Below are 25367 nucleotides of genomic sequence, written 5' to 3'. Positions count from 1 at the left end.
CTGCGGCGGCGGCGGCCGAGGGGCAGCGGGAGCCGCGTCCGCCCGCCCGCGGCGGCAGCGCCTGGGCCTGAGCGCCGGCCCCGGGCCGAGGCGGCGGCGGCGGCGGCCACCGGAGCGCGGGGGCCGAGCGCAGGGGCCGGAGCGAAGGCGCGGAGGGAGGGCCCCGGCCGCCCTGCCCTCCGCCCTCCGCCGCCGCGCCCGCCCGCGCCCCCCGCCCCGCGCCGCCCGGCATGGACGGCGGCGGGGGCGGCCCCGAGGGCACCGGCCTGGGTGAGTGCGGGGCCGCCCGCGCGGCCGCCGAGCCCCTTCCCCCTTCCTTCCCCGGGCCTGGCGGCGCAGCCGAGCAGCGCTAGGCCCGGCCCGGCGGTGGGCGGCGGGGGGAGCGGGGCACGGCCCCGAGCGGAGCGGGGACACCGGGGGAGCCCCGCGCAGCGCGAGGAGGAGCGGGCAGGGATGGGGCCGGGGGGCTCTGCCCGGATCGGGGGGTTCCCTTGGGGGGCTGGGGGCGATCCCCCGGGGTTGGAGGCTCTGCCCGGGGTCCGAGCTCTGCCCCAGCTCGGGGGGCTCTGCCCGGGGTCGGGGCTCTGTGCAGGGTCCGGGGGCTCTCCCGGGGATCGGGGGGCTCTGCCCGGGGGCTGCCCTGGGTCGGGGGGCTCTCCCAGGGGTCCGGGGGCTTTGCCCTGGGTCGGGGGTCTGCCCCAGCTCGGGGGGCTCTGCCCCAGCTCGGGGGTCTCTGTGCAGGGTCCGGGGGCTCTCCCGGGGTCGGGGGGCTCTGTGCAGGGTCGGGGGGCTCTGTGCAGGCAGGGTGCGGGGTCTCTGCCCCAGCTCGGGGGTCTCTGTGCAGGGTCTGGAGGCTCTCCCGGTGTCGGGGGTCTCTGTGCAGGGTCGGGGGGTCTCTGTGCAGGGTCCGGGGGCTCTGCCCCAGCTCGGGGGTCTCTGTGCAGGGTCCGGGGTCTCTGCCCTAGCTCGGGGGGCTCTGTGCAGGGTCCGGGGGTCGGGGGTCTCTGTGCAGGGTCTGGGGGTCTCTGCCCCAGCTCGGGGGGCTCTGTGCAGGGTCCGGGGGTCGGGGGTCTCTGTGCAGGGTCCGGGGTCTCTCCCAGGGGTTCGGGGTCTCTGTGCAGGGTCGGGGGGTCTCTGTGTCCCCTCCCGTGTCCCCTGCCGGGGGCAGGGAGGGTCGGTGGGTTCCCGCAGCCCGGCAGCATTCCTGCGGGGCTGGGGCCGGCAGTGCCCCTCGGCCCCTGCCCTGTCCCGCCGGTGTCACCGCGGGTCCCGCTCGGTGCCGTGCCCCGCCCGTCACTTCGGGGGGTTTCTCTCCTCACTCTCAGCCTCTCCCCTCGGGTGTTTCCCCCTCCCTCGCCGTGCGTGCGCCCCGGGGTTGGCATTTTGGCCGCGATTTTTGAGTCCGCGCAGCTTTGGGTGTCCCGGTGCAGGGCAGAGCCGAGCGGCATCTCCGGGGGATTCGACAGAACCCCATCGGGAGCTCTGCCCGCAGGCGGCTCCGCTGGAAGGGACGGCAGGGAGGAGCCCCGGAGGAGCCGCGGGCAGCAGGGGTGTGAGGAACGGGAGTTTTTATCCGCTATGGGCAGGTGAGGTTTGGGAAGCACCTGGGCTCTTCCCAGCTGGAAGTTCTGTTCTGTTTCTCTCCCTCGCTGCCTGTGCTCTGCTAAAAAATGGATTTTTTTTTATTTTTTTTAAGATGGTTTTGAAAGGGCTGTGGGGTTGCCAAGTGTGATTTTTCAAAGGGCTTTGTGTCTCTGCTATCTGATAATTCCCCTCGCGTTTATCAGATGTGATAATTTACCTCGGCTCGGGCGTTCTCAGGCTGCCTTTACCCCTGCCGGGTGCCAGGTGCATTTCCCTGCTGCTGCTGTGGCTTCGAGCCTGCCTCCTGCAGCCCGCAGCCCGCAGAGCCCGGGCAGGCAGCGCTGCACCGCCAGGTGTGACCCCAAAATCTGCCCCAAACAGGGACAGGGGTGCTGAGGGCTTCCCCGGAGGCTGCGTGGAAGAAAAGGGCAAATTCCTGAAGGTTTTTGGTTTTTCCAGCTGAGCAGGTGTGTGTCCTGGGCTGCCAGGGGGCTGAGGGCTGGCTTAGAATTTTGTAATTTTTATTTTCTGTGGAGGGAAGCTCAGGGCTGCAGGAATGGGGATTTGGGGCCATCCCTGGCACTGTTTGTTAAAACACCTTGGGAATGTTGATGTGATCAGAGAGGCTTTGGCGTTGGAGGGGATTGTGAGTTTTGGAGGGTTTAATTGACTTTATTATCTAATAATGCTACAGGGAGCCTTTAACTGATGTTTTGATGTTTTCAGAGGAAATCGGGATAAGTAATCCAAAACTAGAAGATATTGGGGTGCTGTGCTCTCCTCCTCTCTGCCACAATCACGGAAACCCCGAGAGCTGCAACTTCACCTCAAAATGTGAAGTTTTTATCTGTGCAGAGCCTCTTTTTGGGCTCAGAGCAGGAGATTGCTGTGGGAACGCCTTGGGAAGGGTTCCCCGAGCTCTGAGGTGGATTTTTGCAGTAAACAGGAGGAGCAGGGACGTGCCCAGAGCACACCTGAGATGGCACAGGTGGATTTCAGGTGCTTACAAAACTCCTCTCCTCACTGACCTATTTCTCTCTGCAGCTCTCGGGGGCCTGGCCAAAAAAAAAGAAAATTAAATTTATTCCTGGTTCCACAAAAAAAAGAAAGAGGCAGAACTGCAAGGAAGCAGCAGTGAGCTGAGGAGAGGGAGATTTCTCTGATATTCTGTGAATAATGATTATATTCAAATACTTTATAACATATACAATAGATAGTATGATATATAATATTATGTTACATATTGTATATTCATTTATAACTTGATACAGATATATATTATGTATTGCACATTATATACATAATATAATATAGTATAATATGTATTGTATTTGTTAGAATATATAATATAATATATTATATATGACACATAAAATATAATATTTTATTTTTCTTGGTTCAATTCCCCCAGCACAGACTCTCAGCCTGCTCTGCTCTCTCCCTGCAAGATCCAGGCCTTCTGAAAGGGAGATAAAGTCAATTTCTAAAGATAATTTTACTTTCCAAAAGAGCATTCATTTACATTTTGCTGAATCTGTGCTGTTTGTCCTTTCAGGATTTTATTAAGTGAGTATTTGGAGGTTTCCCCCCACAATAATGAGGGAAAAAATGTGGATTTTTCTGCAAAGTTCATTTTATTCCCACAAAATTTCACCCTTTAAATATTAAAGCAGATCCAGGTGAGATCTCCCTGCTCTGTCCTGAGCTCCCTCAGGGGAATGTGGTTGAATTTTTCCAGTGTTTTCCACCAAAAAAATGTGGATTTTTTAACCCGTTCTTCCCTGGATCCCAGTGCCTCATTCCCAGCTGTAAACACAAGGCCTTAAAATCCCTTCCAGCAGCTCCTGGATTGCAGCAAAATTTAAGGAATCCCTGGACCCCAAGGGGTGTTTTAGTGGGATCTGTCACGGGTTTCATGCCTCAAAGAGCACTTTAACCAAAACCTGATTTTTTTAAACACATCCCCAGAGAAACGAGGCAAATTCCATCCCAGTTTGTGCCTTTTCAGGGAGTTTCTCCAGGATTTGGGGGCAGAATTCCCCAAATCCCCAAATCCCCGTCGTTTTCCAGCTGGTTTTGGACCTGGAATTTTGCAGGCTGCTCCTCCCTGGAAGGAAAAAAAAAATAAAAAAAATAAAAGCCAGGGAGTGAAACCCTGGCAGGTGCCAGCAGCAGCTCCAGCTCCTGCCCTTCCCGACACCCTTCCCTCGGGAGGTTTCACACTGGGATTTTCCCAGGAATTCCCAGCAGCTTTTCCAGCACCTTCTGCTGGGCCTGCTCTCTTTGGAAATGGGGTTTTTTTTCCCCTGGAAATGGGATTTTTTTCCCCTGGAAATGGGATTTTTTTGCCCCCTGGAAATGGGATTTTTCCCCGCCTGGAGATAGGATATTTCCCCCCTGGAAATGGGATTTTTTTCCCCTTGGAAATGGGATTTTTCCCCCTTGAAAATGGGATTTATCCACCCCTAGAGATAGGATTTTTTCCCCTTGCAAATGGGATTTTTTTTTTCCCTCTGGAAATGGGATTTTTCCCCGCCTGGAGATAGGATTTTTCCCCCCTGGAAAAGGGATTTTTTCCCCTCTGGAAATGAGAATTTTTTACCCCTGGAAATGGGATTTTCCCCCCTTGGAAATGGGAATTTTTCCCCCTTGGAAATGGGATTTTTCCTGCCAGGGAAATGTGCAGGTAGGAATTCCAAGGTGGCTTTGGGGCAGGATATTCACACTTCATTTACACCTCAGGACACAGAGACACCTCCGGGGCCTCTTTGGGGGGAAAAATGCTAATTTTAGGCAAGAGATCTTGATGGCAGATTTCCTTTTTGGGGCTCCTACCGTTCCTGGACCTCGGGGTCAGTGGTGCTCAATGGGAAGTGCCATAATTGAAATAAAATCTGAGTAAAATCTCAGCGCAGCTTTAGTTTTCTTCAAGACACATCAACAGAGAGGGATGAAAATAAGAGGCTTTAATTTAATTTTGGCACCTGTTTGGACAATTTTACAAATTTAAGGGTGAGAAGACCTTTAAATGTGGTCATAAAAAGCTTTTGTTTCTGTCTAAAAATGATCAAATAATGATAAAAAAGTGACAAATGGGAAATGTGAACCAGGGAACCATTAGGGGTGCTTTTAATCTTATTTTTAGGAGGGGTTTTTTACATTAAAAGATGCAGGAATGGATTGGAATACCTGGAATTTCCTAATTCAGCCACAGCTTTTTAGATATTTCAGGTGCTGGGAAGGGCCTGGAGTTGTGATTTGAGGGTAAAGAACTAAGAGTTATTTTGAGATTTTTTTTTTCCTACTTCAAGAAAAACATTGAGTTTGCAGCTTAGATCTCAAACTCCTTTAGATTCAATAAAACACCCCTCGTTTATTGCAAAATCCGAGGGATTTTAATGCTGAATTCCCAAATTGAAGCCTCTGGCATGGATTTCTCGTGGAGATAATGCTTGAACAAAATCCAGGAACCGCTGGTTGGAAAGGCTTTGTGTCTCCCAAAAATCTGGACTCAGCCAGATCGTTCCTCTTGAAAAATGGGAAAAGCCTGAGGCGCTTCTTCCTCATGGTTTTTCAGTTTTAGTGGCCGGATTTAGTGGATTTCTTTTTTCTGGGATTTGGGAATCTGATTTTCCAGGAGCCTGTGGAACACTCGGATGGAAATTCCCAGCTCCAGACAGAGGGGAGTGGGAAAAAAAAAAAGAAAAAAAGAAAAAAAAAGTGTTGCCTGCTGAGTCAGCAAAATACCCAGCCCGGATTATTTTGGGAATGGCCAAAAAGCAGCAGGATAAACTGTGGGAATTCCAGAATTTCCAGGATTTATCCCCTCTTCCCCCAGGGTTTTGTGTCCCTGCCCAGGCTCTCCTTCACCTACCCTTGGTTATTTTAGGAACACTCAAGAAAAAAACCTGATTTCCCTGTTTTCCGCAGGAACTGGGAATGCTGCTCCCAAACACCCTCCTGCACCGTTCCCAAATGGGATTTCTCTTCCTTTTCCTGATGATTTGAGGCTCTGCTGAGCTGCTCTTGCAGCTCAGGTGGGTCCCCAAGTTTCGGAATGGGAATAGGGTCGTTAGCAGCACTCAGCGCTTTATTTTGCATTTATTTTACATTTATTTTGCATTTCCATGGGCTCAGGCACCTCCAACACTTCCCATGGAAATGCAAAAGCACCGAGATGTGCCCAGTGAGGCTCTGGGAGATAAAACTTCCCCACTTAAAAACAGATTTTTTTTTTTTAACTTAAAGCAGCCAGGATGCACAAGAAAGAAGGGATTGAGAGCTGAGAGAAATAATTGAAATAATTCCCTTCAGATGTGTTTTCCCACTGTTTGGGAATGGCTGGGCCTGTTCCAGACACCTGTGCTTCCAACTGGGAGAGTTTATTGAGGCTTTTTTATTGCAATATTGCAGATTTATTGAGCTGTTATGGACCTGTTTATGGAATCATGGAATATCCTGATAAAGGGACCCTCAGGGATCGAGGCCAGTTCCTGCACAGGACACCCCAAAAATGTCATTTTAGCCCTCGCTTTGTGTTTGCCTGGTGCAATCTGTGGTGATTCCCTGCTGGTTCATTCTCCAGAATTCACATGACCTGGGGATTTCACGGAGTTTCAGTGGGAAAACATCTTCAGCTTTTCCTGAAATCTTCAATTTTTCCTGAAATCCTCACTTTTCCCCTCACAACCTCAGCTTTTCCTTAAGTCCTCAGCTCTTCCTGAAATCCTCAATTTTCCCTCTCATCATGTCAGTTTTTCCTCACACCCTCAGTTTTTCCTGAAATCTTTAATTTTCCTCAAGTCTTCAGTCAGTTGTTCCTTCCATTTTCCCTCACAGCCTCAATTTCTCCTCAATTTTCCCCTCACACCCTCAGTTTTTCCTCAATTTTCCCCTCACACCCTCAGTCAGTTTCCCTCCAGTTTTTCCCTCACACCCTCAGTTTTTCCTCAGCTTTTCCTCACACCCTCATTTTTCCTCAAATCCTGCTTCCCTCACATCCTCAGCTTCTCCTGAAATCCTGTTTTTCCTCACTTTTCCCCCACTTTTCCCTCAGTTTTTCCTCACTTTTCCTTTGGGCCGGCCCAGCTCCCCTAGGCCCAGGCCGGGCCGAGGCCTCCCCGGCCGAGCCCAAATCTCTATTTTTAGCACCGGTAACACCAAAAAATGCGGTTTTTCTTCAGAAGCTCGGTGTGAAGTTGCTCCCACACACTCACCAGCTTCCTCCACCCACTCTTTTGTCTGCAAATTGTGCTTTTTTTTCTTCAGAGTTCGAGCTTTTCATGTCGGAGTCTTTGCAAACCTTTGATTGCTGCAGATATTCCCCAGGTTTGGGGCTTGATAAGCATCAAAAATCGCTTTGAAACTCTTGTTTCCTTTTTACATCTTAATCACGGCCTGCATCTCTCATTTGGCAGCGTGACTGGAATTTGTTCTGTGGAAAAATCTGCCTTGACAAAATTAAATTCACTTTTAAAACAACAAAAAACGCTTGGGTGTTTTGGGATTAAAAACACCCAAACGCTGCTTTGGGATTAGAAATTTAAAAGCAGGGGGAAATGTGTTTTAAGAGCATTTTTAGGGCAGTATTTCAGAGCTGTTGTTTGTACTAAATGGCCAAGGAGGGCTTTGCTTTTTATTTAAATAATGGTTTTGAAAGTTGTGGGTCCCTTGAGGGTGGCAGTGAAAGGTTCAAAGCCACAGCAGCCGCTGATGCTGCAGAGTGAAGTGGTTTTCAGAGCAAACACCTTTGATAATTCAGAATAAACCCCACAGTGGGTTTGATTTGAGGTGATTCCTCCTGATAAAAAAGGGTTTTTTACATACAAGACCCCTTTAGTGAGCGGAGGTGAAATATTGGCAGGAATTTTTTGCCATTTAGTAAACAGGAGAAAAGGTGAAATTTCCTTTTCCTGGCTCTGCAGTAGAATTCCTGATTTCCTTCTGCAGCTTCCTATAGATGCTTAATATGATGAGGAAATAATCAGGTATTTTGTACATGGGACTGGGAATTTCCTAAGCTCCTGAATAATCCATCCCTCTGGAAGGAAAAGCTAAACTGGGATTCATCCTTCCCACGGCTTCCTGGGTGTAGCACTGGGAATTCCAGCTGGCCAAACCCGGTTGATTTTATAATTTTTTCCATCTGAATGTGAGTTGTGCCCACAATGCAGCATTAAAGGCCGGTCTCCCGGGATTTCCTGTGGGGCTGGGAATGTGGGATTTGAGGATGGAGCAGTGGGAATGGGCCCTGCTGTGGGCCCATTTTCCTCCAGGAAATTAATTTGGAGTAATTTGGGAACCCTGGAGAAGTGCTATTAATGAGAGTGTTTTAATGAAGTTCATCATCAAACTGGTTATTTTTTTTCCTTTCTTTCCCCAGTGTGGTACTTCACGAAGATTCCCTTTATTGTTATTAATATTACTTATTCAGGCACTGGTTGCTTCATCTCCTATCCAGTTAAAATTCACTCCAAAGGTGGGGAAATTCTGGTGGAACAGAAATGACAGTACAGGAATCTCTGGAAGAGAGGAGGATGGGGTGGATTTTGGGCTGGAATTCCTGGCTGGGATGGAATTCCCAGGGAAGCTGTGGCTGCTCCATCCTGGAAGTGTCCCAGGCCAGGCTGGAGCCCTCTGGGATCATGGAAGGTGTCCCTGGGTGGGGTTTGCTGGTTCTTCCATCCCCTTCTGGGATGTCTCTGTCCTTAATTCTCCTCTTCACCCTGTGATCCCAGCTTTAGCTCCGGGTTTAGCTCAGGAATTCCCATTGGGATCAGCCCAGCCCAAAACCTTGGGCTCGCTGTTGCCATCCCGAGCTCCCCAACTGGAATTGTCCCGATGGGAAAAAAAATTAAAAAAAAAAAATTAAAAAAAAAAGATTAAAAAAAAGGAGAAAAGTGAGGGATTGATTGCTTTGTGTCCATGAGGGACCACGTGGCGCTTCCTGCAGGAGGAAGTGGCAGCAAAGTCCCGGGCAAATTCCAGCTTGGAAAACCGCGGGGGAAATGCGGATGGGCAAACTGAAATTGTGCCGTGGGGATTAAGGAGCTGGGGGAAGGGAGGGAGGGACAAAGGGAGAATTCCTCGAATCCCTCAAAATCCAGGATCTCCGGGGTGTTCCCGGGCTGCGAGGTGAGAACGGCTCCAGTGAAATTCCTCAGGCTCGGCTCCGTGGTTGGAATGTGGCTCTGGAGTATGCGAGGATGGGCTGGGGGAGAGCTGGGCTGTTTTGGGGTGGGGGTGCCCCGTGTTTGTGGGGGCAGAGCAGGTTTGGGGGCCAGCAGTGCTCCCAGGAACCCGGGAGAAACAGCTCTGGTGCTCCGGTGGGTGGAGAACATCCCTCGCCTGGATTTCCCCTCCTTGGGAATCTGCTGCCAGTCCTGATCCGTGCAGTTTGTGGGGCCAGCAGTGCTCCCAGAAATCCAAAAGAGATGGTTGGGGTTCTCTGGTGGATGGAGAGTATCCCTTGCTGGATTTCCATTCCTTGGGAGTGTGCTGCTGGGAATTCCTGATCCCTGCTGTTTGTGGGGCCAGCAGTGCCCCCCAAAATCCAGGAGGAATGGTTGATGGAGAGTATCCCTTGCTGGATTTCCATTCCCTGGGAGTCTGCTGCTGGGAATTCTCCTGATCCGTGCAGTTTGTGGGGCCAGCGGTGCTCCCCAAAATCCAAAAGAGATGGTTGTGGTTCTCTGCTAGATGGAGAGTATTCCTTGCTGGATTTCCATTCCCTGGGAGTGTGCTGCTGGGAATTCCTGGTCCCTGCCGTCTGTCCCTCCCTTCCCCACCCTGGGCTCCTCCTGGGGCTGCCCCGTCCCCGCGGTCGGTCACTCCCCACTGACGCCGCTCTCCCGCTGTCTCCCGCAGATAAAATGCTCGAGGGCTCCGCTTGCTGCCGAGGATCCCTCCCCGCCCTGCCCCTGCCGTGATCCCGACCCCCGCCAGGACCCCCGACCCCGCCGGGCTCCGATGGAAGAGGCGCCGGGCCGGAGCAGCCCCCCCGGGACGGAGGGCGCCCCATGAGCCCCCCCAGATGAGCCACGCAGCCAAGGGGGAGCCCCCCGGGGCCGGCATGGCGCAGGAGGGGCCGCCCGCCTTCTACCCCAGCCAGGAGCTCGACCTGTCCACCAAGGTGTACAAGAGGGAGTCAGGGAGCCCCTTCTCGGTGCTGGTGGACAGCAAAGGGAGCAAGGGCCACCTCCACGAGAGGGAGGAGCAGCCGTTTTTCAGGGAGAGCAGAGCGGTAGGAGAGGTCCGGGCTGTGAAAGAAGACAGGGAAAACTCTGACGACTCTGAGGAGGAGGAAGAGGAGGAAGATGAAGTGACTTACAAAAGGGAGCAGATTATAGTGGAGGTAAACCTTAACAACCAAACCTTAAATGTGTCCAAAGGGGAGAAGGGTGTCCCCTCCCAGTCCAAAGAGACTGCTGTCCTTAAGAGCAGCAGTGAGGAAGAGGAGGGTGACAGTGGGGAAGAGGCCACGGAAGACAGTAATGATTATGAGGAGAATGAGAGGCAGAAGAAAAAGGAGAAAAGAGTGGAGAAGGTTAGTGTTGGCCAGAGGAGAAGCAGGAGAGCCGCCTCTGCCGCGGCCGCCGCCGCCTCGCCGGCGCCCCGAGCCACGCGGGGCCGCAGGAAGAGCGCGGAGCCCCCCAAGCGTAAGAAGAAAGCTGCAAAGGAGCCCAAGGCACCTGTGCAGAAAGCAAAGTGTGAAGAGAAGGAGACTCTGACCTGTGAGAAGTGCCCCAGGGTGTTTAACACACGCTGGTACCTGGAGAAGCACATGAACGTCACCCACAGGCGGATGCAGATCTGCGACAAATGTGGGAAGAAATTTGTGCTAGAGAGTGAGCTGTCCCTCCACCAGCAAACTGACTGTGAAAAAAACATCCAGGTAGGTCTGCTCGCCTGCTTGCCAGGTCCCCACACCTCCTGGCGTGCCCTGGATCCGGCTGGTGGACGCTTCACAGGGGGAAAAATCGCTTTTTGCACGGCCCCGGGTGCTGAGCCGGGCCCGGGCTCTGCCTTCTCCCACATTTTGGGGTCTCCCAAAAGGAGGGGATGGCAGGGAAAGAGTGCTCAGCTTACTGAGCAGTTACTCCAGGAGTAAACTGTGAGTTGGGAGCACAAAGCTCCTTTAGCAGGGTCAGGATCTGGAGTAACTGGTCCCAAAAATCTGAAGTTCTGTGGTAAATCCTCCTCCTCCTGCCGAGCACCCGCAGCTCCCACTGAGTTTAGAATTCCAGGGGTTTCCGTGTCCTGAAGTGCAGTCCCACAGCGTGGGAAGCCAGGTGAGCTTCCCAGGGGAAACAGAATCGCAGGAATTCCCTGGAATGGGAAATCTGAGCTCCCAGAGGCAGCAGTGGAGTCAGGATCTGAGCTGGGCTTAAAGCGGGGTTCAAACCCCTCTGAGAGCACGGCAGCTCCCAGCGTGTTCCTGAGGGCTGGAATTCAGCCCCGCACCCCGAGCCTGCCCCTTCCAGCAGGAAACCCCAGCAAACCTCACAAAAATTTCATTTTTTCCTCCCCAGCAGCTCTGATTTCCCCCAGCAGTGGAGGAGCAGCTCTGCTGGAGGCTTTGGGAAGAGCTCCAGAGTTTCTGGGGTTTGTGCCTGGCACTGCTGCTTTCCCTGGCACCCCAAATCTGCTTTTTTTGGCCTTATTTTCCCCCACCTCCTGCTGCAATCCTGCCAGCAGCAGCGGCTCCAGTTGGATTTTTGGGCAGCTGGAATTTGTAGGGCAAGGAGGGTTTTTTGTGCGAGAGTTTGAGCACAAGAATCGAATATTTGTCATTGTTTGTTTGCTTTCAATGCTGAACTGGGTTGATCCTCAGCTCCCACTGTGTGGGAGATGTGGAATATTTATTGTAATTGCTCTTTTCCAAGCTCTTTTCCCAGCTCTGTGTAACTCTGGGTTGTTTTTTTTTCCCTTAAGTTTCAGCTCAAGGAAGGATTTATTAATATAAATTTAATTTTTGCTGCTTTTCAAAGAAATATTTTAAAAGTTCAGTGCAGCAGGGAGGATTTAAATGGGAATTTAAGAGATGCCCCAGCGTGCAGGGGGTTCATTCACAGCATAACATTTAAGCAGGAATTAAAAATTAAAGGAATTAAAATTTAAGAAGGAATTTGTGAATATTTTGAACACATAAAATGGTGAAATATCCTGTATCAATCTACACATGTGTCCAAAAATGATAAAAAAATGAGAAATTATAGAAATTATGATTTAAATCCAGAGGAATCTGGTCCAGACACCTCCCAGTGCCAGCAGCACTGAGAGTCACCTTCAGGTCCTCAATATCCAGGAACAAATCCAGCAATTCTTGTTCTGTCCTGCCTTTGGGATGTGTTTTCCAGCTGCCTGTTGCTGTGTTTTTGTTCCAATTGCCAAGAGGATTGAGGGAAAATTAAAATTTCCCTCAGTTCAGGGTTAAATGTGTCCAGGGGGAGCTTTGCCCTGGAATGAGACTGGTTTAAAATGGGATTGAAATGAAAATCAAGGCTGGCTCCTCCCAGTTTTTCATCCTGGGGATGGAATAAATCTGTTTTTCCAGGTAATTTCTGCTTTTTCACCCATCCCAGCCAGCAGCTTCAGGGGATTTCTGTCCTCACCTGCAGCTCTGTGGTTCCTCTCAGTGTTGGTGTTTCAGTCCTGAATTCTGGTGTGGCCTTGGCCCCTCCCAGGGCTCCTTTCTGTGGAAATCCAAGGATTTGGGGGTGCTTCTGGAATGCTGCTTGTGGAATTTCTTTGCTCTGCAGGAATTCTTTTCCCTCCCAGAGGGGATGCCAGCAGGTGCTGTGGGGCAGAGCCTGCAGCAGAATTCCCAAAGCTGCAGAGATCATCCCAGCCCCTTCCAAACTGATGAACCTGCTCATTAATCAGCACCAGCCCTTCTGACCCACGGGAAGGGTGGGAATTGATGGGCTGGGAAGTGCAGGCATCCCAAAAACCCCAGGCATCCCAAAAAACCCCGGGACAAGGCACAGTTCCTCCCTGTGCCCTCCGAGGTGAAGAGGATTTGGTTTCCTCACGCTCTGGGATTTCCAGCTGGAACTTCCACGTCGGATTTTTTACTGAAGTTTTTGGGAAGAGCTGCTGGGAAAAGGAAGAGCCGCCTGAAATCCTGGGGTCCGATTGCCTGGACATTCCACAGCAGTTTTGGGAAGGAATTCTCAGCCTCCAGCGTGACTTTGGACCTTTAATGAACGAGGAGAGCACAGCAGGAGGAGCTGGTGCCCGGATCTCCTCCAGGAGCTGATCCCAGAGTGTCCAGCGGGACTGGAGCTGCTTCCCATGGAGATCCAGAGGGATGGCAGAGCCTGGAGTGGCCACACCTGGATTTGGGGGGCACGAAGGGCTGGATGGGGCTTTGGGAATTCAATGGTGTCGGCCTCCTCCAGCTCTCTTGGCTTCTTCCCTCTCCAGGAGTTTGGATTTTCCCACTCCAAGGGTTTGGATTCTTATCACTGAAAATGTTTGGATTCTTTCTGCTCCAAGGGTTTGGATCCTTCCCTCTCCAGAGTTTGGATTCTTTCTACCCCAAGGGTTTGGATTTTTTTCTGCACCATGGGTTTGGATCATCCCTCTCCAGGGGTTTGGATTCTTTGCCCTCCAAGAGTTTGGATTTTCCCACTCCAAGAGTCTGGATTCTTTCTACTCCAAGGGTTTGGATCCTTCTCACTGAAAATGTTTGGATTTCCCACTCCGAGGGTTTGGATTTTTCCATTCCAAGGGTTTGGAATCTTCCCACTCCGGGAGTTTGGATTTTCCCACTCCAAGAGTTTAGATTCCTCCCCCTCCAGGGGTTTGGATCCTTCTCACTGAAAATGTTTGGATTTTCCCACTCCAAGAGTTTGGGTACTTCTCACTGGAAGGGTTTGGATCCTTCCCTCTCCAGGGCTGGACTCTCCCAGGGCCTGTGGAGCTGTCCCTGTGCCCCTCCCCTGCTGCTGGATTTTGGGATCAGGAGGCACCAGAACACCAGCACTGCCTCCATTCCCTCAGCTGTAAATCCCAAAATCCACATTCTCCCCTCAGCTGTAACCCCAAAATCCATTTTTTTACTGCCTCTATTCAGATGTAACCCCAAAATCCACATCCTCACTGCCTCCATTCCCCTCAGGTATAATCCCAAAATCCACATTTTTACTGCCTCCATTGAGGTGTAATCCCAAAATCCACATTCTCAGGCACCTTTTTCACTGCCTCCATTCCCTCAGCTGTAAATCCCAAAATCCACATTCTCACTGCCTCCCATCAGGTGTAATCCCAAAATCCACATTTTTTCTGCCTCCATTGAGGTGTAACACCAAAATCCACATTTTTTTCTGCCTCCATCCAGGTGTAACCCCAAAATCCACATCCTCACTGCCTCCCATCAGGTGTAACCCCAAAATCCACATCCTCACTGTCTCCATTGAGGTATAATCCCAAAATCCACATTTTTTCTGCCTCCCCTAAGGTGTATTCCCAAAATCCACATTCTCACTGCCTCCCATCAGGTGTAACCCCAAAATCCACATTCTCACTGTCTCCATTGAGGTATAATCCCAAAATCCACATCCTCACTGCCTCCATTGAGGTATAATCCCAAAATCCACATTTTTTCTGCCTCCATCCAGGTGTAACCCCAAAATCCACATTCTCAGGCACCTCTTTCACCATTTTTGGGTTTTTTTTTTTGCCCAACCTGGCTCGCCCCCAGCCCGAGCCCCCTAACCCAGCTCCTCTGTGTCCCCCCAGTGCGTGTCCTGCAACAAATCCTTCAAGAAGCTCTGGTCGCTGCATGAGCACATCAAGATCGTGCACGGCTACGCCGAGAAGAAATTCTCCTGCGAGATCTGCGAGAAGAAGTTCTACACCATGGCCCACGTGCGCAAACACATGGTTGGTGAGTGGCTGGCACGGCCAGGGAAGGGGCCTGCAAGCACCAGGGGAGCTGAAATTAGCAGGAATTCAATCGTCAGGGGAATTGAGATTATTGGGGAAATTCAAATAGTTGGGGGAATTGGAATTATCGGGGGAATTGGAATGGGGAAATTTAAATTATTGGGGAAATTAAAAGTATTGGGGAAATTGAAATTATCGGGGAAATTGGAATGGGGAAATTGGAATTATTGGGGAAATTAAAAGTATTGGGGAAATTGAAATTATCAGGGAAATTGGAATGGGGAAATTAAAATTATTGGGGAAATTAAAGTATTGGGGAAATTGAAATTATTGGGGAAATTAAAATATTATGGGGAATTAAAATTATCGGGGAAATTGGAATGGGGAAATTAAAATTATTGGGGGGAATTTAAATTATTGGGGAAATTGAAATTATTGGGGAAATTAAAATATTCAGGGGAATTATAATTATCGGGGAGATTGAAATGGGGAAGTTAAAATTATCGGGAATTAAAAGTATTGGGGAAATTGAAATTATTGGGGAAATTGGAATGGGGAAGTTAAAAGTATTGGGGAAATTGAAATTATTGGGGAAATTAAAATATTATGGGGAATTAAAATTATCGGGGAAATTGGAATGGGGAAATTAAAATACTCAGGGGAATTAAAATTATCAGAGGGAATTGAAATTATTGGGGAAATTGAAATGGGGAAATTCAAATTATCGGGGGAATTGAAATTATTGGGGAAATTGAAATGGGGAAATTCAAATTATCGGGGGGAATTGAAATTATTGGGGAAATGAAAATATTCAGGGGAATTAAAATTATCGGGGAAATTAAAATTATCAAGGAAATTGGAATGGGGAAATTAAAATTATCGGGGGAATTAAAAGTATTGGGGAAATTGAAATTATTGGGGAAATTGAAATAGTCAGGGAAATTAAAATTATCAGGGAAAGTGGAATGGGGAAATTAAAATTATTGGGGGGAATTTAAATTTGGGAACTCCATGAACCCCAGCTGGCCGAGCTTGCTCTTGGCCCGTGTGGAACAAGGAGCAGCCTGTGCTTCCAAGCCACCCCAGGAGCTCTCAGGAGCATTCCTCCCGCCTGGAATCGTTGGGAATGTTGCTCCCACGCCGGTTTTCCCTGGATTTCCCCCCGTGACCCCTTTCCTTTGCCGCAGCCCACACCAAGGACATGCCCTTCACCTGCGAGACCTGCGGCAAGTCCTTCAAGCGCAGCATGTCCCTCAAGGTGCACTCCCTGCAGCACTCGGGGGAAAAGCCCTTCCGCTGCGAGGTGAGGGGACAGCCCGGGGGACAGCCGGGGAGTGCTCCGGGGAGGGGGAACGGCCTTGGGTGGGGTGGGAACGGGGCAGGAATGGGGCAGGAATGCTCCCGGGGAGGGAAAATGGTCTTGGGGGGTGGGAATGGGGCAGGAATGCTCCCGGGGAGGGAAAATGGTCTTGGGGGGTGGGAATGGGGCAGGAATGCTCCCGGGGAGGGAAAATGGTCTTGGGGGGGTGGGAATGGGGCAGGAATGGGGCAGGAATGCTCCTGGGGAGGGAAAATGGTCTTGGGTGGGGTGGGAACGGGGCAGGAATGGGGCAGGAGTGCTCCCGGGGAGGGAAAATGGTCTTGGGTGGGGTGGGAATGGGGCAGGAATGCTCCTGGGAAGGGAAAATGGTCTTGGGTGGGGTAGGAATGGGGCAGGAATGGGGCAGGAATGCTCCCGGGAAGGGAAAATGGCCTTGGATGGGGTGGGAATGGGGCTGGAATGCTCCCGGGAAGGAGGAACGGCCCTGGATGGGGTGGGAATGGGGCAGGAATGCTCCCGGGAATGGGGAATGGCCCTGGATGGGGTGGGAATGGGGCAGGAATGCTCGGTTCCATCAGTTTGGGGATTCAGATCTCTGAGGGGTGGTCCCAGCGCAGGTCCTTCCTCGGGGATCTCTGGAGGGACTGAGGGGTTAAATCCATGGGAATGCTCCTGGGAAATGGGAATGGCCTTGGATGGGGTGCGAACGAGGGGCGGTTCCATCAGTTTGGGGATTCAGATCTCTGAGGGATGGTCCCAGCGCAGGTCCTTCCTCATGGGTCTCTGGAGGGACTGAGGGGATAAATCCAATGGATAAATCCCTGGGGGAGATCCTGGGAATGCTCCTGGGGAGTGGGAATGGCCTTGGATGGGGTGGGAATGGGGCAGGAATGCTCGGTTCCATCAGAGCTTGGGGATTCCGATCTCCATTGGAATGCTCCTGTGAAGTGGGAATGGCCTTGGATGGGGTGCGAACGAGGGGCGGTTCCATCAGAGTTTGGGGATTCCAATCACCGAGGGGTGGTGCCAGGACAGGTCCTTCCTCAGGGGTCTCTGGAGGGACTGAGGGATTAAATCCATGGGGTAAATCCCTGGGGGAGATCCTGGGAATGCTCCCGGGAAGGGGGAATGGCCTTGGGTGGGGCAGGAATTAAGGACAGTTTTATCCTGTTTTGGGGATTCGAATCGCCCAGGGGTGATCCCTGCTCAGGGATGTCTGCAGGGACCTGAGGGGTTAAATCCCTGGGATAAATGCAATGGATAAATCCCTGGGGAGCTGCTGAGGAGCTGGTTTGGAGGGAGGCAGAGTCCTCTAGTGGACAGAGCCCGGGACACCCACAGAAACCCTTTTTCCTGGAATACCCCATCCCTGCCAGGCTTTCCCTCACAATTCCAGCTTTCCCCTCACAATTCCAGCATTTCCCCTCACAATTCCAGCTTTCTCCTCACAATTCCAGCATTTCCCACACAATTCCAGCTTTCCCCTCACAATTCCAGCTTTTCCCCTCTCAATTCCAGCATTTCCCCTCACAATTCCAGCTTTCCCCTCACAACTCCAGCTTTCCCCTCACAATTCCAGCTTTCCCCCACTCAATTCCAATTTTTCCCTCACAATTCCAGCTTTCCCCTCACAATTCCACCTTCCCCCTCACAATTCCACCTTCCCCCTCACAACTCCAGCCCCTCCACCCTCCCGCTCCAAGCCTCCATCCCCAAACCCCTCAATCAATCACTTCAATCCCTTTTCCTCTGCGCTGTTTCTGCCCAGCCCCACCTCCCTCCCAGCCCCTCCAGGGCTCACTCCCGGCTTCCCAAAGCCCCGGAATTCCCGTTTTTCCCGGCAGAACTGCGACGAGAGGTTCCAGTACAAGTACCAGCTGCGCTCGCACATGAGCATCCACATCGGGCACAAGCAGTTCATGTGCCAGTGGTGTGGCAAGGACTTCAACATGAAGCAGTACTTCGACGAGCACATGAAAACCCACACTGGTAAGGGCTGGGCAGGGCCCCTGCAGGGCATTCCCGGCGTTCCCTCGGGATTTGGGGTGTTCTGCAGCTGGGAGAGAGCTGGGAGAGCTTCGTGCCCTGCCTTGGATCCCTTTCTGTGCTGGCGTGGCACTCGGAGCTGGGGTTCCCTGGGGGGAATGGGAATTATTGCCGGGGTGTTTTGGGCTGGGGGAGCCCCTGGCCAGGGGCTTTTGGCCCCACATCCTGAGGGCAGCCAGGATTTCACAGCCTTTTGGCCCCAAACCCAAACTGGGCCAGGATTTCACAGCCTTTTGGCCCCAAACCCAAACTGAGCCAGGATTTCAGAGCCTTTTGGCCCCAAACCCAACCTGAGCTAGGATTTCCTAAACCCCCGTTGATCCCCAAAGGCAGTGGTGTTTCCCACGGCTCAGGTGATTTTCCATGGCGTTCTCCCATGGCTCAGGTGATTTTCCCAGGGGTTTCTCCATGGCTCAGGTGATTTTCCCAGGGGTTCTCCCATAGCTCAGATGATTTTTCCAGGGGGTTCTCCATGGCTCAGGTGATTTTCCCAGGGGTTCTCCCATAGCTCAGATGATTTTTCCAGGGGGTTCTCCATGGCTCAGGTGATTTTCCCAGGGGTTCTCCATGGCCCAGGTGATTTTCCCAGGGGTTCTCCATGGCTCAGGTGATTTTCCCAGGGGTTCTCCATGGCCCAGGTGATTTTCCCAGGGCTTCTCCATGGCTCAGGGGGCTCTCCATGGCTCAGGTGATTTTCCCAGGGGTTCTCCACAGCTCAGGTGATTTTCCCAGGGGTTCTCCATGGCTCAGGTGATTTTCCCAGGGGTTCTCCCATAGCTCAGGTGATTTTCCCAGGGGGTTCTCCACGGCTCAGGTGATTTTCCCAGGGGTTTCTCCCTGGCCCAGGTGATTTTCCCAGGGGTTTCTCCCTGGCCCAGGTGATTTTCACAGGGGTTCTCCATGGCTCAGGGGGCTCTCCATGGCTCAGGTGATTTTCCCAGGGGGTTCTCCAGGGCTCAGGGGGTTCTCCACAGCTCAGGTGATTTTCCCAGGGGTTTCTCCCTGGCCCAGGTGATTTTCCCAGGGGTTCTCCCATAGCTCAGATGATTTTCCCAGGGGTTCTCCACGGCTCAGATGATTTTCCCAGGGTGTTCTCCAGAGCTCAGGTGATTTTCCCAGGGGGTTCTCCACGGCTCAGGGGGCTCTCCATGGCTCAGGTGATTTTCCCAGGGATTCTCCACGGCTCAGGTGATTTTCCCAGGGGTTCTCCACGGCTCAGGGGGTTCCCAGGATCTCTGACCTCCCCGTCTCTGTGTGTGCTGGGCAGGAGAGAAGCCCTTCATCTGCGAGATCTGCGGCAAGAGCTTCACCAGCCGGCCCAACATGAAGCGGCACCGGCGCACGCACACGGGCGAGAAGCCGTACCCGTGCGACGTGTGCGGGCAGCGCTTCCGCTTCTCCAACATGCTCAAGGCGCACAAGGAGAAGTGTTTCCGTGTGACCAGCCCCGGCACCAGCCCCGGCCCCGGCCCCGCCGGCCCCGCGCTGCTGCCCGCGCCCTGCCCGGCCCCCGCGGCCGCCGCGCTGGGGCTGGGCCCGGCCCCGCGCCCCGTCCCGCACCCCTACGGCGCCCTGGCCCTGCCGCCCCACGGGCACCACCCCCACGGGCACCACCCCCAGCACCTGCCCGTGCCCCCCGTGCCCCACCTGCCGCCGCCCCCCGCCCTGTTCAAGAGCGAGCCCCTGAACCACCGCGGGCACGGCCACGGGCACGGCGGCGACGGCTTCCTGCGGCACCTGGACAAGGGCAGCCCGGCACAGCCGCACTGACACCGGCCGGCAGCCAGCTCTGCCAGCTGGGATCCAGGTTTGGGATTGGGCTGGGAGCTGGGATGGGAGCTGGGATGGGATGGGGCTGCTGTGAGCACAGGCACAGCCGTGGATTCCTGCGGCACCTGGACATGGGCAGGCTGGCACAGCCGCACTGACACCGGCCGGCAGCCAGCTCTGGGAGCTGGGATCCAGGTTTGGGAGCTGGGATCCAGGTTTGGGATTGGGCTGGGAGCTGGGATGGGAGCTGAGATGGGGTCTGAGATGGGATTGGGCTGCTGTGAGCACGGGCACAGCCGTGGATTCCAGTGGCACCTGGACACGGGCAGGCTGGCACAGCCGCACTGACACCGGCTGGGGTCAGGGGCCTGGGATCCAGGATCCAGCCCTGGGATCCAGGATCCAGCCCTGGGATCCACTCTGGCTCTGGGCTCTGATCCAGCCCTGGGATCTGATCCAGCCCTGGGATCTGATCCAGCTCTGGGATCCACTCTGGCTCTGGGATCTGATCCAGCTCTGGGATCCAGGATCCAGCCCTGGGATCTGATCCAGCCCTGGGATCCAGCTCTGGGATCCAGCTCTGGGATCCACCCTGGCTCTGGGATCTGATCCAGCCCTGGGATCCAGCCCTGGGATCTGATCCAGCTCTGGGATCCAGCCCTGGGATCCAGCCCTGGGATCTGATCCAGCTCTGGGATCCAGCCCTGGGATCCAGGATCCAGCCCCAGGATCCACTCTGGCTCTGGGATCCGATCCAGCCCTGGGATCCACCCTGGCTCTGGGATCCAATCCAGCTCTGGGATCCACCCTGGCTCTGGGATCCAGTCCAGCTCTGGGATCCACCCTGGCTCTGGGATCCTCCCTCCCTCCCACCCCGCTCCTGGGCCGAGCTCTGCCCCACCCCCCCGGTCCCCTCTCGAGGACCCCCAGGACTGAAATTCCCCAAATTTGTGTTTCCCGGTGACTTTTCTAAATCCCGGCTCCCGAGCCTGGTGGAATTTTCTAATTTCATATCAGCTGACGAGGTTTGCTTGGCTTTTATATCCTGGCCCTCTCCTCAAAGAGGAGGCGGGCCCGGGCTCTTTGTACTAATGGGAAAGGCTGTGAGTTAATTAATACAGAGCATTAATGATCACTGTGTACGTAATGATTCCTTTCAGCACCCCGAGCTCGGAGCATTCACCCAGAAAAGCAAAAAAAAAAAGGAAAAAAGCAAAAAAAAAAACCCCCTCCCGTTGTTTTTGTGTAGCTCTCCTAACACACTTCTTTATTTTACTACAGAAATTATTTTAGAGGTTTTTTGTATAGATCCTATTTAGTAGAGTCTGTTTCTAAAACAAAAAAAAGCCAAAAAAAAATTGATGATGATGATAATAATAATAATAATTGTATTTCCATAAACGGTGTAATTTTTTCAGTGTAGCTGCACCTCTGTTGTACAATAGAGAAATTTTTATAATCAGCCCCAATGTGATTCCTCAAGGATGCTTTTCCCAAATTCCCCAACCCCACAACTCCAAGGTGCTTCAGAGAAGAGAGGGAAAAAAAAACCCCAGAGGTTCTGGAGAAGTCACCCCAAACCGTGGCGATTTCTGGATTTAATTTATTTTTTAGGGCTTTTTTGGGTTATTTTTGTTCTTTTTTTTAAATTTTATTTCCCTTTTCCCGGTTTCTCTTCAGCTGTCGGGGTCAGATATTCCTGCTGGATGTGGATCCAGGAAGGAATGGAATTTTATTGGGAGGGAGATTTTGTCCTGCAAATTCGGGAATTTGGGAATGGGAAGTCCGGGAAAAAGAGGGATCTGCCAGCAGGGGGAGGCTCCCGAGTCAGGCGGGATTTCCGTGGGATTGGTGAATTTGGGGATGGAGCCAGGGCTGCTTGGAATTCCTGGAATTCCTGGGAGGGGAGTGCAGTGGGAGCAGGGAATTCCTGGGAGCAGGGAATGCAGTGGGATCAGGGAATTCGGGAATTCCTGGGAGCAGGGAATGCAGTGGGATCAGGGAATTCCTGAGAGGGGAATGCAGTGGGATGAGGAAATTCAGGAATTCCTGCGAGGGGAGTGCAGTGGGATCAGGGACTGGGAATTCCCGGAATTCCCAGGAGCTGCTGCCTGCTTTTTGGGAGATTTTGGGATGCAGCTGTCCCACAGCCCTGGAGTTCCCGGGCAGCTCCATCCCAGGAATCCAGGATGGTTTTTAGGGCCAGAGTTGGGGATTTTGAGCAGGTCCAGGATGGGGAGGGGGAGTCCTTCCCCTGGGAATTGCCCCATTCCAGGGCTGGGATCCCTTGGGACCCCTCAGGTTGGATTTTCTCCCCCTGGATCCCGGAATTCGCTCCCCCTGCCAGGGCAGCGCCCAGAAAATCCCGAATTCCTGGGAATTCCTGGGAATTCCTCCTCTCTGTGCTGCTTTTCCCACCCCAATCCCACCACACTCCGCTCCTGGGGGAGCTCTGCCCTGCTCGAGGTTTTTGGGATTCATTTTCGGCCAGAAAAGGCAGAATTCTCCCCCAGGACAGAGCTGGGCTGGGAAAACCTCTGGAATTTGCTCCTCCCGGGATGTTTTCCCAGCCTTTTCCTAATCCCAGAGTTGGGTTTTCCATAACATTGGAAATTTCAGGGTTGTTTTGGGCCCAAACCCCTCATTTTTGGCTGAGCTGAAAGCCCCTCCTGATGAAAGAAATTGTATTTTTAACCCTTTCCACCTGAATATTTAAATCTCCCTCTTCCCCTCTGGCAGGAAAAAATTCCAATCCTGAATTCCCAGCTGTTGCAATTCCCTGGAATTCTCTGCATTCCCCCTGCAGCCTCCAGTGGTGCCACAATTTCCTGCTCAGGATAATCCGATTTTTAAATGCTGAAAAACCCCAGAATGAGCCATCAATAATTTGTGTTCCAGGTTTTCCAAAGCCGTTTTTCCTCCTCAATAAATTCTCCAGCATTCCAGGCTGCTCTTCCAAGAATTCCAGAATCTGGGATGGTTTTTTTTTCCCTGCTCTTCAGCTCCGCTCTGTATCGGATCATTCTGAGAATTTATGAACTTCCTTTCTGTGGAAGAAGATTAAAAATTCCAACCCCTCTTCCCGGTCTGGTGATTTTCCAAAGGAAAAAAAAAAAAAAAAAAAACACCCAGGAAAATGGGGAAATTTGGTTTAAAAGCAGGAAATTCAAGGCTGGGATTTGTTGTGGTTTCTTAAAACCTTTGATTTCCATTTTTGCTGCAGCCACAGAATTCCACAGGGATGGGAAACTCCAAGGGGTTTGTCCGGGTGTTCCCTCCTTTCTGCACCTCCCACTTCTGCTTTATTTCCCCATTTCATTTTGCTTTCTTTTCCTATTTTATTTTGCTGCTTTTCCCCCTTTTATTTTGCTTTTCCCTCTTTTCTTTTGCTTCATTTTCCCACTTTACTTTCCCTTATTTGTCCCCATGTATTTTGGTTTTTTCCCCCCATTTATTTTGCCTTTTTTCCCATTTTACTTCGCTGCTTTTTCCCATTTTATTCCTGGGTGGGACCCGGGCTCGGCGCCCCCAGAGCTGCATGCTTTTCTTGGGAATTCCTTCCCGAGGCTTTGGGATTTACCCCGAGAGTTTGGGATTTACCCCGAGTTTGGGATTTACCTTGAGAGTTTGGGATTTAACTCAAGTTTGGGATTTACCCTGAGGGTTTGGGATTTAACTCAAGTTTGGGATTTACCCTGAGGGTTTGGGATTTAACTCAAGTTTGGGATTTACCCCGAGGGTTTGGGATTTACCCCGAGAGTTTGGGATTTACCCCGAGTTTGGGATTTACCCTGAGAGTTTGGGATTTACCCCGAGAGTTTGGGATTTACCCCGAGGGTTTGGGATTTACCTTGAGAGTTTGGGATTTACCCCGAGGGTTTGGGATTTACCTTGAGAGTTTGGGATTTACCCCGAGGGTTTGGGATTTACCTTGAGAGTTTGGGATTTAACTCAAGTTTGGGATTTACCCTGAGGGTTTGGGATTTAACTCAAGTTTGGGATTTACCCTGAGGGTTTGGGATTTAACTCAAGTTTGGGATTTACCCTGAGGGTTTGGGATTTAACTCAAGTTTGGGATTTACCCCGAGGGTTTGGGATTTACCCCGAGAGTTTGGGATTTACCCCGAGGGTTTGGGATTTACCTTGAGAGTTTGGGATTTACCCCGAGGGTTTGGGATTTACCCCGAGTTTGGGATTTACCCTGAGGGTTTGGGATTTACCCCGAGAGTTTGGGATTTACCCCGAGAGTTTGGGATTTACCTTGAGAGTTTGGGATTTAACTCAAGTTTGGGATTTACCCCGAGGGTTTGGGATTTACCCCGAGGGTTTGGGATTTACCTTGAGAGTTTGGGATTTACCCCGAGTTTGGGATTTACACCGAGTTTGGGATTTACCCCGAGTTTGGGATTTACCCCGAGTTTGGGATGTACCCCGAGGGTTTGGGATTTACCCCGAGGGTTTGGGATTTACCCCGAGGGTTTGGGATTTACCCCGAGTTTGGGATTTACCCCGAGCCGCATTTTGGGGAGGCGGAGCCGGGAGGGGGCGGCGGAGCTGCCGCGATCCCAAAATGCGGGACAAGCCGGGAGCCAGCGGGGCCGGCCCGGCTCCTGCGGGATCCCGGGGCTGGGAAAGGCTCCGGGGCTGGCCCGGGGCCGGCCCGGCTCCTGCGGGATCCCGGGGCTGGGAAAGGCTCCGGGGCTGGCCCGGGGCTGGCCCGGCTCCTGCGGGATCCCGGGGCTGGGAAAGGCTCCCGGACCGCCCGGGCCCCCCCGGGCTCTGTCCCCGGCTGCTCCCGGGGCTCCGCAGTGGAAAATCACCGGGAGCGCCCGTGCCAAACCCGGGGCTGCGACGGGCCGGGATGAGCCCGGGGTGGTCCGGGATGAACCCGGGATGGTCCGGGGTGGTCCGGGATGGTCCCGGGATGGTCTCGGGGTGGTCTTTGCCCCGCTGGCTCCCGGTGGGAAGGGGCTGGAGCCCCTGGGGAATTCCCCCTCTGGATTCTCCCGCTCGGAGCGGCTCCAGGGCGGGGAAATGTCCCGGGAGAGGCGGAGAGTGCCAGGCTGAGGAGGGGATAAAAGAATTCCTAACAGGATTCCCTCACATGATTCCCTGCAGGATTCCCGGACAGGCTTCCCAGCAGAATTCCCTGCAACGATTCCCTGCAGAATTCCCAGCAGGATTCCCTGCAGAATTCCCTCACACCATTCCCTGACACGATTCCCGGACAGAATTCCCTGCAGAATTCCCAGCAGGATTCCCTGCAGAATTCCCTGACAGAATTCCCAGCAGGATTCCCTGCAGAATTCCCTGACAGAATTCCCAGCAGGATTCCCTGCAGAATTCCCTGACAGAATTCCCTGCAGGATTCCCAGCAGGATTCCCTGACACGATTCCCTGACAGAATTCCCAGCAGGATTCCCTGCAGCATTCCCTGACACGATTCCCCGTCGCTCCCCGGAGCGCTCCGAGCTCCTCTCAGGACAGAATTTTCCCCGAACGAGCAGAACCCCGGCGCCCGGGACAGCGTGGCACCGGCGGCTCCTCCCGACCTGCGGAATCCCGGCCGCGCCTCCCCACTGCTGCCCGCTTTTAATTACAATTTAATTAAAAGCCAGAGCGGGCCGCGGTTTGGCTGTCCCGCCGCAGCCCCGGTGGCCCCGGGCGCTGCCGCTGTTTGTGTCGCGGCTGCGGACAGCGATAGCGGCGGGGCGCGGCCCTGGCACGGCCCTGGCACGGCCCTGGCACGGCCCTG

General features: G+C 52.8%; 1 protein-coding gene and 1 long non-coding RNA gene across 3 annotated transcripts; one reads left to right on the top strand and one right to left on the bottom strand.

The window, feature by feature from the left end:
• The first annotated feature begins 21 nt into the window (after window positions 1-21).
• On the top strand, window positions 22-20255 carry ZNF652 (zinc finger protein 652). Of its 2 annotated transcripts, XM_064399574.1 has the most exons (7): window positions 22-270; window positions 9451-10477; window positions 14329-14476; window positions 15663-15778; window positions 17641-17785; window positions 19110-19649; window positions 19808-20255. In XM_064399574.1, the coding sequence occupies exons 2-6, from the start codon at window positions 9617-9619 to the stop codon at window positions 19610-19612; spliced, it is 1773 nt and encodes a 590-aa protein (XP_064255644.1). In that variant the 5' UTR covers window positions 22-270; window positions 9451-9616; the 3' UTR covers window positions 19613-19649; window positions 19808-20255. The 2 variants fall into 2 exon arrangements, with proteins under 2 accessions (XP_064255644.1, XP_064255643.1); XM_064399573.1 differs by having other exon boundaries at window positions 19110-20255.
• On the bottom strand, window positions 13571-13908 carry LOC135286487 (uncharacterized). Its single transcript, XR_010350771.1, has 2 exons — window positions 13792-13908; window positions 13571-13693 (listed from the first exon to the last, which is right to left on the bottom strand). It is a non-coding gene; the product is annotated as an uncharacterized LOC135286487 (long non-coding RNA).
• Window positions 20256-25367: the final 5112 nt, after the last annotated feature.

The sequence above is a fragment of the Passer domesticus genome, chromosome 27 (assembly GCF_036417665.1).
Source record: "Passer domesticus isolate bPasDom1 chromosome 27, bPasDom1.hap1, whole genome shotgun sequence".
Classification (NCBI taxonomy): domain Eukaryota; kingdom Metazoa; phylum Chordata; class Aves; order Passeriformes; family Passeridae; genus Passer; species Passer domesticus.
This window is presented reverse-complemented; position numbering and strand designations above follow the sequence as displayed.